This window comes from Protopterus annectens, chromosome 11.part0 (assembly GCF_019279795.1).
Source record: "Protopterus annectens isolate FY-2018-M chromosome 11.part0, PAN1.0, whole genome shotgun sequence".
NCBI classification, from domain to species: Eukaryota; Metazoa; Chordata; order Ceratodontiformes; family Protopteridae; genus Protopterus; species Protopterus annectens.
Window position 1 is genome coordinate 1,546,260,355 of NC_056745.1, and position 12,092 is coordinate 1,546,272,446.

Genomic DNA, 12,092 nt, shown 5'->3' on the forward strand with positions numbered 1-12,092 from the left:
CTAGGCTTATAATATAGTGAGTAGTCTGGTTTTACTAAGAGTAGAACTACCTTAAGGGAAAATTTGAAGAGCAGACTTGGCGGAGCCAGAAAAAGTTTAACCTTGTTTAACCGGCGCTGCGCCATGCGCACGACCGCGCAAAGCCGTGCAAATGCGGATTTTAAGCAGTGAACTACAAAAGAGCTAGGAATGGTCCCAAACAACCAATTACTACAGCTTCTTGTGCTGAGGTCACTTCCCCCAAGGACAGGTAGGCTGCTCAAGGCTCCCCACTCCCACTGGTGAGCAAAGAAACTTCCTTCTATCCAAGTAAGGTAATGGACAACACAGGAACTACACCACAGCCCAGAATACAGCAATGTCTGTAAACTGGTCTAAACTAGTCGAGGAAGGCGGGAAAACAAGGATTATTTTTTTGTTTTTTTGGTAGAAAACACACAGGAAATGCAGAGACAGTGATAAATTAGTTACACAGGCTAGCACACTTTAGTGGGCAGCCTCCACAGTTAAATTAAACAAACAAACAAGCAAACTTTCGATCAAATTCGACTAAATGTAAATTTTAAGTGCAGATTTTAAAATAATGCAGCAATCAGTTAAAAAACAATTCAGGCTAGTTCAAAGTAAGCTACAGCAGCTATTTCCAGTGGAAAAAAGCAAAGATACTTAAATCCAGAAGGTAGTCGCTTTTTCGAGTTCCTTGCTGCTAGGACCACTCTGTAAAACCCACGTGGAGCTTGTCTGAGCAGTATAGCCAGAAAAAAACGCCCAGAGGCGGATTTTAAGCAGTGAACTACAAAAGAGCTAGGAATGGTCCCAAACAACCAATTACTACAGCTTCTTGTGCTGAGGTCACTTCCCCCAAGGACAGGTAGGCTGCTTAAGGCTCCCCACTCACACTGGTGAGCAAAGAAACTTCCTTCTATCCAAGTAAGGTAATGGACAACACAGGAACTACACCACAGCCCAGAATACAGCAATGCCTGTAAACTGGTCTAAACTAGTCGAGGAAGGCGGGAAAACAAGGATTATTTTTTTGTTTTTTTGGTAGAAACACACAGAAAATGCAGAGACAGTGATAAATTAGTTACACAGGCTAGCACACTTCAGTGGGTAGCCTCCACAGTTAAATTAAACAAACAAACAAGCAAACTTTCGATCAAATTCGACTAAATGTAACTTTTAAGTGCAGATTTTAAAATAATGCAGCAATCAGTTAAAAAACAATTCAGGCTAGTTCAAAGTAAGCTACAGCAGCTATTTCCAGTGAAAAAAAGCAAAGATACTTAAATCCAGAAGGTAGTCGCTTTTTCGAGTTCCTTGCTGCTAGGACCACTCTGCAAACCCACGTGGAGCTTGTCTGAGCAGTATAGCCAGAAAAAAAACGCCCAGAGGCGGATTTTAAGCAGTGAACTACAAAAGAGCTAGGAATGGTCCCAAACAACCAATTACTACAGCTTCTTGTGCTGAGGTCACTTCCCCCAAGGACAGGTAGGCTGCTCAAGGCTCCCCACTCACACTGGTGAGCAAAGAAACTTCCTTCTATCCAAGTAAGGTAATGGACAACACAGGAATTACACCACAGCCCAGAATACAGCAATGCCTGTAAACTGGTCTAAACTAGTTGAGGAAGGCAGGAAAACAAGGATTATTTTTTTGTTTTTTTGGTAGAAACACACAGAAAATGCAGAGACAGTGATAAATTTTCTTTTAAACCTCTTCTGCTTTGACACCAAATAATACATCCTGCTGTAAAGGTGCATCCAATAATTTTGCTTTAACATGACCAGGTAGGGTTTGTTCTTTTAACCAAGCATGTCTACGTATGATAGACCCAGTAACAGCTGCTCTACAGGAAGCTTCCAATGAATCAAATCCACATTGTAAAGTATGTTTGCCCACCTGTTCAGCTGCATGCAACAGATCCTGCATTTCCTTGAATTCAGACTGTTCAGTATGTGTGCTCATTTTTTGTTTTAATTGAGATATTAGGAATTGCTGATATTTCAACATGTGAAACTGACAATTTAATGCTCTCATAGTCAGAGTTGCTGAGGTGTATATTTTCTTTCCCCATCTATCTAGGGCTCTGGAATCCCTTTCAGAGGACACAGGATTTTTAGCCATAGAAGCTTTAGCCCCCTTGGGACCCTGGGAAATTGTTTCTGAGTCAGCCACAGGGCTTTTATAAAGGAATTTGTGTGAGTCAGGTACTCTGTAGTATCTGTCTGGTTTGGCTGGAGCAGGAGGTAGAGAGTCTGAATTTAGACTAGACTCCAAGTAAACATCATCCACAATGTCTAAAACTGGAGGGATAGCAAGTGGTCTGTGCTGGGGTAGTAAAAGGAACTCTCGGAGCCTTTTTTTAGAATCAGAGTAGTCCTGGCCTTCCCAGTGGAAATGCTCCCTCATGGTATGTAAAGTTTCCCCAAAGGAGTAGTCTTCAGGGGGAGATGCTGAGGGAATAAAATCTTCAGCATCAGAGTCTTCATAAGGGGGAAAAGTGTAACCCTTATGAATCTGAATCTAGAATCTGAGGAAACTGAAACCCGGTCAGAGGAAGCATAATCCTCCTCTTGTCTTGGTCTTTTACCTGAAGGGGGATGGGAACCCTTGATTAGGGTAATCAAATCTTTAGCCATCTTAAGCATCTGTTTCTTAGGCATGGGGCCTTGAACTGTAGACTGATGTACAGTCTATTTTGGTTTTAAAGGAGTTTTAAGCTTAGCATAAGATTTAATTGTGAGTGTAGTCGGTCTGAAGACACCATCTGCAACCGAAGGTGTTTCCACTGCACCGGGGTCTCCTTCTCCTCCGGTGTCGGAAAGGCCTAATGAAGATGGCTGCATCGGCCTACTACACTCCACTTGAGAATCCGCAGCTGTCTCAGGTTCCAATTCTGCAGTCATCAGGGGCTGCACAGGCACCTCACTGAAAACTGGAGATCCAGCGGCAGGCCCAGCAGAGGCCTCAGAGTTTGGCTTGTTCCTAGGCTGCCTGTCCTTATCCTTGTGTTTTTTATGCATGCCGGTCATCATTTGCTCCGATGGCATGATATAATTAAATTTCCTACCAAAGTAATGTCGTGCAAAGTCAAAACGGCGTTTGATAGTTCGTTTATTAAACCTAGCACAAAACCGACAACCTGTGACATCGTGGTCTGGGCCTAGGCAAGGAATACAATAAGAATGAAAGTCCTTATGAGGTATTTGCTTCCTACAAGAAATGCAATTATTAACTTTTTCTGACATTGGACTGTGGCAAGAAAAGGTTCTCCAACAGGGTACTTAGCTTTATTGAAGACTTCAGACTAAAATTCGAATAGAAAATCTCAGGTGTCGGCCGACCGGCACTTGCAAACTGCTTCTGCTTCGGGCACCACGCAAAGAAAGACTGGGGAATATGGTGTCGGATGCCTCTTATATACCCCTGGCGCACTGACGTCAGGGAAGAAGCGACAGCAACCGATGCTGGACCAAGACTTTGTAACTCAGGCCAAGTGCGGGACCGCCTGATGGCAGGATAACCCAAGTGTGATGACTGCAGCTGGGTAACATGATGAACATCTGAACATTTCTTAGAGTCTGAATTGGAAAACTGAGGAGAAAGCCCTGCATCTATCCCTTTTTCTTGCCCAGATACAGGACCTTGACTGACTTCAGGAAAAGAGGTATCTCTCTTTCTTTTACCAGAAATCATCTTATAAGAGGGAATTAAACCATGAGCCAAACCCAGTAAACTACTACTGTCTAAGGAAATTTGAGGACGAGTAGATACACATGTAGTGTTCTGTTTCTTTTTTACAGGAGAAATGGCGTCAACATGTGTTATTAATAGCAGCAACTGCTTCCCCATGGATGAGCATAACATTCTGACTTAACAGGGGAGCCTTTCCTGTTCCCTCTCCCTGGGGGGACAAGTATGGTTTTCCACTGCCCAGTGACAGGACCCCAACAGCCGCAGAGGAGGTAGCTAACCTCCAGTCCATAGTGACTGTAGGTACTACACCAGAGGAATCCAGGGTAAAAAATGAGCAGTCTGAGAAACAAGCTATGGCCACAGTAGAATCACCAACCTGCAGCTGTGGAAAATTGCTAGCCTGGTGGGCTGCTATAGGTTGTTTGCTTAACTTTTTCTTTTTATGGCAGAAAAAGAACCAACCATGGGATCAGTAGTTTGTTCCATACTCAAGCCGAAAATGGTTCCTCTTTCCTGGGGAAAACAAGCTTCAAAAGTCAGTAAAAATGTAAACTCTTTAAAAAGTTACTTTACTGAGAAAAACACAGTAAAAAGCACTTTAAAACAATTCAACCATCCCAAAAAGTAAAACAAACAGTTTTTGTAGAGGAAAAAAAAATGTGTTCTTTTTTGTGGTTACAGAGACATGCATCTGAAGCATTTCTCCCTGGGCCTCCACTGGACATTGATTCATTCCAAGTCGGACTTTCCCAGTAAAGAAATGTTAAATAAAATAAATAAAAAAACTTCAAAAAGCTTTTAAACTGACAGGAAAAGAAAGAAAGATGTGTAGAAATGCAGTGGAGTCTCATGACAGTCCATTAAAACATACACTCCTAGCATAAATATAACTTTACTAAACAGGAATGTACAATAAAATAATTTCTATAAGGTGGAAGTTTTTCCACAAAGGAAACTTACTGGTCCAGCAAAGGAACAGCACACGCCAACCACTGATCCTCAAAAGCCTGCAAAGGGATGTACACTTTGGCGCCAGTAAAGCTCTGAATGGCTTGACTCTTTTTAGTCAACTCCGCTTGAGCTGACGGACTGTTTAAGCACATGGAAGGTGCCCTGAAGTTTTGGAAGCTGGCCACTGTTATATCCTTAGCAGGATATAACCAATATAGCTAATGCTACTGCAGCAATGATCAATGATGTACATGTATTCTTTCTAGTTTGCCACTTTTCTACCTAGCCACATTGTAATCGAAAAAGTCAAAGAAAAACAACTAGAAAGAAATGCTCTTTAAAAAAAAAAAAAAAAAAAAAGCAATTGTGATAGCAAGATCAATTACAGACTTACCTGGCTCAGTGTCAGCTTTTGTTACTTTTATTAAGAGAGGTAGATGTGAACTGAGAGAGGAAGTAGTACACATTTCAGCCTACAATATGCCATAACTAGGCATGTTAGCTATAAAATGAATGAATGAAACAAATCGGAAAAGAATCAACATAAGTGTACTTGCACTCTGTCTAGCGCAAGAATAACTCACCGGTTACTAATATCAACACAATTTTCTCTCATTGCAAACACTAGTGTTGTCATACAGTACATCATCTCTGTAACGTCAGACAATGTGAGGGAGGATCGAGGATTGCTCAGACAAGAAATGAGGCTCTGGATGTCTCTCACTGTTTCAGAAAGAAGGACAATCACTGCAACCACTGACATCACATTCACATTCTAGAAAACAATCAAAATGATTACTTAAGTAATGAACTTAAAACATGCAATTAGATAGCTAACATTAATATAGACACAAAGCTGTCATGAAAATACGACTAAACTGATGCAATGGCTTTCAGTGTCACTGCTTCTCTTCAGTGGAAAAGCCACGAATTATAAAACATTGCCTTGTACAGAACCTTTGAAACAAGTAATTGTCAATAATAAATGCTGTCATTTTGCACTGTATGAGCATCAGAGGCTTAAACAACTGTGGTCAATAAAGTGAGAAAGTACACAAATTGCAACATAAAAATTTAGGCAGAACAACTTCATAATGTATTGTGCAATTGGAACTGTACTAAACTGGTTTTGCTTTAATACTACAAAACGTTGCACTACTTTGAGCAACTGAAGCCTAATGCATTCATTTTTGTATGGCCATGGGATGTCCTACTTGGCATGCTGCTGGGATAAGTGTAACAATCTTAGGATGTTCTGTTTGCTGTGCAGTTACTAGTACTACTGGAGTCACTAATATGGTCATGGGATTGTATAGTTTACACTGGTTGATGCTGTAGCCTAACAGATCAAATTTAGTACCGCTACTGGATGCTCTGTGCTATACAATGAAAGCACCTACTTTATGTGGCTCAGCAGGTAGTGCACTGAATTTACTCTAATATAGTCCTGCAATGTTATAAGATGAACAGCTAAACACCAACAGATTCAGGTACTGAATGGGAGTATACTATGTTTCACAACTGGTAGAGTAATGCAGTGGCTTATGTTTAGTACTGCCACAGGGTTCTGAAAGTTGTATGACTAAACGTTACTGAATACTTTTACTTAACTGAAGTCGATCCTCAACAGCCACTATGACAGGCTTACTACTGAGTAAACTAATGGAAACCCATAAACTTTGTTAGACTGCACTAAATTTTAAACAGCCAAGCAATACTGTACTTTATGCAGCTGAACCACTGCTACAACAATCATCACAGTATGTTTACTTCAGAGTATATTAATGAAAATTAATAAATTTGGAGTAGTTATGCCATAACAGGGTCAATAACGGCTATATGTTACCTGAATGGCTGGTAAACCATGCAAACCTTTTATTCATTCATACACTGTTGGTCCTGCCACATCTGGACTTCTACCAAAGAACTGAAGAAACATGCTGACCTCGTGACAAGCAAAAACAAAATGTACTTCTACCAAAGAACCGAAGAAACACGCTGACCTCGTGACAAGCAAACACAAAAGTAAAATATACTACTACTATTTGCTTTTATTGTTGCCCACTGTATGCCTGAGACCTACAAAATGATCAGGTCTCTCAAGTCTTCATATTTACACCCCCTCTAATTCAGAATTTTTATCATCTTTCTACCTCTAGATGCTACTGTGAAACTGGAAACCAGTGTTTTAAGAAATGTGTGTGCTACTTAAAGAATGTGTGTACATGTGTTTCTTTTCCAATCAGTCTAAAAAGTTATATGGAACCCATGACATAAACTGGAAAACAATTGCTTGTTTTCTCAAAAATGCAGACTTTGTGCGATTTTTTGATCACAAACATTCCTACATGAAGCAGTCCCAGTCCCAGAACTCCCCAGTGGGCACCTCCACCTGGGGAGAGTACCAACATCGTCCATGCTAGACAGAGCAAATATTTCCCCACATGATCAGAGAGGGACCACAGAATAAGGGTAAGGAACAGTAATCTGTCTTGCTCTTAGTGGTGCCCCTCAACCAAAACATTTAGCTAACAAAATGAATGTATGGATGGATGGATGAGTTCTGGGGGAAAAAAAGTAAAAATCTTCCTATGAAAACAAGAAGAACAGCATGTTTAATTTAAAAAAAATAGAAGACCTAGAAAGAAACCTTGAGGTGACATGCTTGCTGCTTTTGGGTTCTAATTCTGTTTACTGCCATTGTTACTTTGAAAATGTTTTTGTAGTTATTTAAAAAAATATAAGTTACCTAGAATTTTACTTCTGTCAAGATCTCCTATGATTTCTGTCCTGATCCTCTATGACAGCTTCTCTTTTCACAGCAGCAGTTTTAAAAAAGGCTACAGCACCTTAACTGCCTTATAAACCTATTCAATGAACTGCATCATGAAAGTGACTTTTCTTGGATCTTACCAGTTTTTAACTCTTGCTTCTCACCAGCACATCTTACTAACCTATGCATCATCTTCTGAAATCCTTATCACCGTTAATGTCTGGCTCACTAATCCTCTCTCTCTAGTTCCTTCTGTATGGTAAAAAATCAACAACACACACATTTCTTTACACATTCTTCCTGACAGGCTATCAGTAAATGACCAGAGCAATACTTTGAATTTACTGAAAATAGCTACATTTTAAACGTCTTCCCCTAAGCTATAACCAAGTCAAAATTGTGACCTGCAAATTATAGAAGATTCTAATTTTATTTTCACTACATGGCATACATATAATATGAAATTAGTTACTGACAAAATCTCCATTCTGGCTGTCCGTGGTAGTTTCTGTTTTTCTAACCATATCTTCATAATATATACAGCAAAACAAGTTTTACAGTATTCCACATACCTTGGCAGTCTTCATTAGCTCAGGCCATCTCCGATTTGTTGTCTCTTCTGCCATTACATATAGATGGTGATGTTTGAGACAACAAAGCACAGCTTCCATGTCAGTACTGTGACGAAGTCTAAAACTGGCCAGGTACCTGCATGAAAAAAAGGAGCACATTAGAAAACAAACTGTGTTTAGTATCCACACTCTAATTTAAGAATCTAAGGTTATATACTTCCAACAGGAACTACAACTATGTACACAACTTACCATAACAATAGATATTCAGGTAAGTATCATTGCTGTAGTACTTTCCCTCCATCCATCCTCTTTGGCACTTGGTAGCAAGTGAGTGCTGAAGAGGATACCAATTCATCATCTCTTTTGAAAAACTGCTAGTTTTCCTAAGGCTACTTGGCAGGAATGAGTGAACTATGGCACATGTAGACTTCCCAATAGTACAACAATCTATTAACTTCATATAGGTCACTGTTGCAGTCATAATCTTTGGGGAAACTCACAAGCTTATGTAATATACTGGGAAGCCAGTCATTGTCCTGAGTCAGGCTGCAGAATGCCCTTCAGGACAGCAGTGGAAAAAAAAAACACCCAGTCCCTAGACAAGATGCCCACTCTATAATGCTTAGAAGAAGGTCTGAAAAAAACTAAGTAGCTGCCTCCAGAATTGACTGAGTATCTACCATTCTAATACTGGCTGAAGCAGTAGCTACAGTCCTGTCAGAATGTGACCCGACATTCTCTTACAGGGTCTTTCCATAGGCAGAGTAGTAAAACATAATGCAGGGAGACAGCCATTTGGAAATTATCTGCCTAGAAACAGGAGTTCCTTCCTTTTTAGTAGCAAAGAAAAGAAAAAGATGATAGCTTGCCTTATGACCTTGGTTATACACAGAATTGTCTGTAAACACCCAGGGAATGTAAGATCCATTCTCTCCTGTTTTTGGGGATTAGGAAAGAAGGTTGACAATAGGACAGGATGGTTTAAAGCTAACGCAGCTTTAGTCATAAAGGAAGGGTTTGTATATAAAAACTAGTTATGTACTTGACATAACTTGGAATCTGTGCTATCCAGTGTCACTAATCATCAAGGATGGGTCTTGGATCTGAACTCAGATCCAAGCCGGCAAATGAATTACAGATCCAGAGCTCAAGCTCCTCCCCTTCCCATAATCCCTTGCTACCCATCAATCCTCAGATCGAGTTTGCTGGATAGAGAAAAAGCAGTCTAGACTGCCTGTAAAACTGAAAACACCTCAAAGGAAGACATGCCTCCATATCTGCCAAATCTCCATAAGGGAGGGGAAAGGAGGGTGGAAACGTGATGAATAACGACACTGGATAGCACAGATTCCAAGTTATGGAAAGTACATAACTCTTTATCTGATGCTATCTGTGTCATTATTCATCAGGGATGGGTCAGAGTCCCCAGCTACTATGAACCCTGGGAGGCCTCAGGGAAGCATATGCCGGAGCACAGAGGAACCAAAGGAAGCCCTGTTCCTAGACCCCAAATCCAACTTATAATGTGTAACAAAGGTGTGGGGATTAAACCAAGTAGCAGCAGTGCAAATCTCATTAAAAGAAAATTTAGCCAAGAAAGCAGAAGATGTGGCTACTGACCTTGTAGAGTGAGCTTTAACTGGTCTGGAAAATTTCATGTGCCTGCTACCGTAAATGTAGGAAATACAGCTGGTGATCCAACAGGAAACTGATACCTTGGTAACTGTCAGACATTTTCTGGCCTGACAGAAGGCTACAAAGAGCTGATATGACTTCCGAAATTCTTCAGTCCTCTTAAGGTAAAAAGGTAAAAATGTAGGTGTCTATGGACATGCAAACAATGCAACATATGGTCCCCTTTATTAGAGTAATTGGGGAAGAACACAGGAAGCTGAACAGATTGGTTAAGATTGGTCTCTGAAGCTATCTTTGGGATGAACGAAGGATTAGTCCTGACAGACACCGTATCCTTGTGGAAGACTATGAAAGGGGCTTAATGCTGAGAGCCTGCAACTCAAACTCTCCTGGCAGAAGTAACAGCCACCAAGAAGGCCGTCCTCCAGGACAGGAATTTAAGATCAAAAGATGCTGCATGCTCGAAGTGCTTTTGTGTCAAAGACTGCAACACCAGAGTTAGATCCCATGGTAGGGAGGGATTTTGATAGGAGGTCTGAGGAGAAAGGCCCCTTTGAGAAAGGCCTTGCATAGTCTGGAAGAAAAGGTGGGACTTTCTTTTAAATGGAAATTAGAGATGGCCGCCAACTGAAGTTTAATCATGGAGAAACTAGCCCCTTCATGAAAAAGAGAGGCCAAGAACAACAAAATGTCAGGAATAGGGGCTGAAAAAGCATCTAGATTGTGTTGTCTGGCCCAAATAGAAAATCTCTTCCATTTACTGGAATACACCTTCTTGGTAGATGGTTTCTGAGAGGCTCAGATAATACTCTTAACTGGAGTGGGAAGCCTGGACTGGGAAAGAATCACTGGAACTGGAAGAACCATGTGGTTAGACAAAGAGACTGGAGACTGGGAAGAGGAAGCTCCCAAGGGTGGGAAATGAGATACCGGGTAGGATCCAATATCCAGGGCAGATATTTCAGAAGAGACCAAAGCAGAGAGAACATGCCTGATGATGCCAAAAGGGGGCAATGAGGATGAGAGGTGTCTTCAGGCAATGGGTTTTCTGCAAGACCATGGGAATGAGGGGAATTGGGGGCTAAGCATATTGAAGTCCCGATAGCCAATCGTGAACCAGAGCATCTCTGGGTGACTCCCCCATTGGTGGGATCAGGGCAAAGTAATTGCTGCAATTAGGTTGATCGGGGAGGCAAAAAGATTGCAACAAGGAAGACCCCAACAGTTGAATATCCAACATGCCACTGACAGATGGGTTCAGGAACCACTTGTGAGAACTCAGGATAGAACTGCTGAGTTTGTCGGCTAACATGTTGGAACTGCTGGGAATGTGCTTTGCAAGAAGAAAGCACCTGGAAGGCATCACCCACTCCCACAGTCTCAAGGCTTCTCTGCACAGGGGATAAGACCATGATCCCCCTGCTTGCTGATGTACCAGACCACCACCATGTTGTCCATTTGAATTGCTACAGTCCCAAGAGAGTCTCAATCCTGAAAGGCTTGCAACATTAGGACTGCTCTCATCTGCAGGACGTTTATGGGCAATTTGGTCTCTATGGGGGACTACGTGCCTTGAACTGTCCTTCCCTGAAAATGTTCCCCCCCACACCAACAGGGAGGCATCTGTGGTCACCATGGCCTTGGGTTGGAGAAGACAGAAGGGTCTGCCTACAATGAGATCCTGAGCTTGAAGCTACCATGCAAAGCGACTTCTGCACACCTCAGAGATCCTGATGGTTATGGACATGGGGTGAAACTGTGCTGACCATTGCACTGCCAGGATCCACTGCAGAACCCACATGTGATATCTAGTAAGAGGCACTAACTGGACAGCCACCACTATCTAGCCTAGTGTCTGCAAGATTAAGTGGGCTGTGCGAAGATCTAGAGTCAGCAACTGCTGTAACTAGCTCCAAATTATTTGAACTCTGTGGAGAGGAAGTGCTGCAGTCTCTGACACCATGTCCAGAAGAACCCCGATAAACTCTAGGCTCTGACACTGGGAAAGACTGGATTTGGACAGGCTGACCATGACGCCTAGATCCTGAAAGAGGTTGAGGGTATAGTCGGTGGCCATAAAAGGCTGATGCCTCATGGGGGCCATGAGGAGCCAATTGTCCAGGTATGGGAAGACCTGGAATCCTTGCAGTCGGAGATGAGCTGCCACCACTGCCATGCATAACACCCGGGGGGCTGTGGTCAGTTCAAAGAGCAGGGTTCTGAACTGGTAGTGATTGGCCCCTAGCTGAAAGCTCAGGTAACTCCTGGAGCATTTGTCGATTTTGATATGATAGTACGTGTCGTCCTTGAGATCCACTGAGCACATCCAGTCATCCTTATGCAGAGGAGGCAGAATGGACTGAACAGTGACCATCCAGAACTTGGAATTCTTGACTGATAGGTTCAGTTCGCTGAGGTCCAAATTGGGGTGCAGGTCCCTGTTTGTTTGGGGCACTAAA

At 42.0% G+C, this 12,092-nt stretch overlaps 1 protein-coding gene across 2 annotated transcripts in view; it reads right to left on the minus strand.

The window, feature by feature from the left end:
* The window catches only part of FBH1 (F-box DNA helicase 1), a 1,264,666-nt gene that overhangs the window by 795,740 nt on the left and 456,834 nt on the right, over positions 1–12,092 (minus strand). For both annotated transcript variants that reach the window (XM_044088820.1, XM_044088821.1), the window contains 2 exons: positions 7,996–8,131; positions 5,235–5,425 (listed from right to left, as the gene is read on the minus strand). In XM_044088820.1, coding sequence (XP_043944755.1) covers positions 5,235–5,425; positions 7,996–8,131 — 327 coding nt within the window. The remainder of the gene's footprint in view (positions 1–5,234; positions 5,426–7,995; positions 8,132–12,092) is intronic.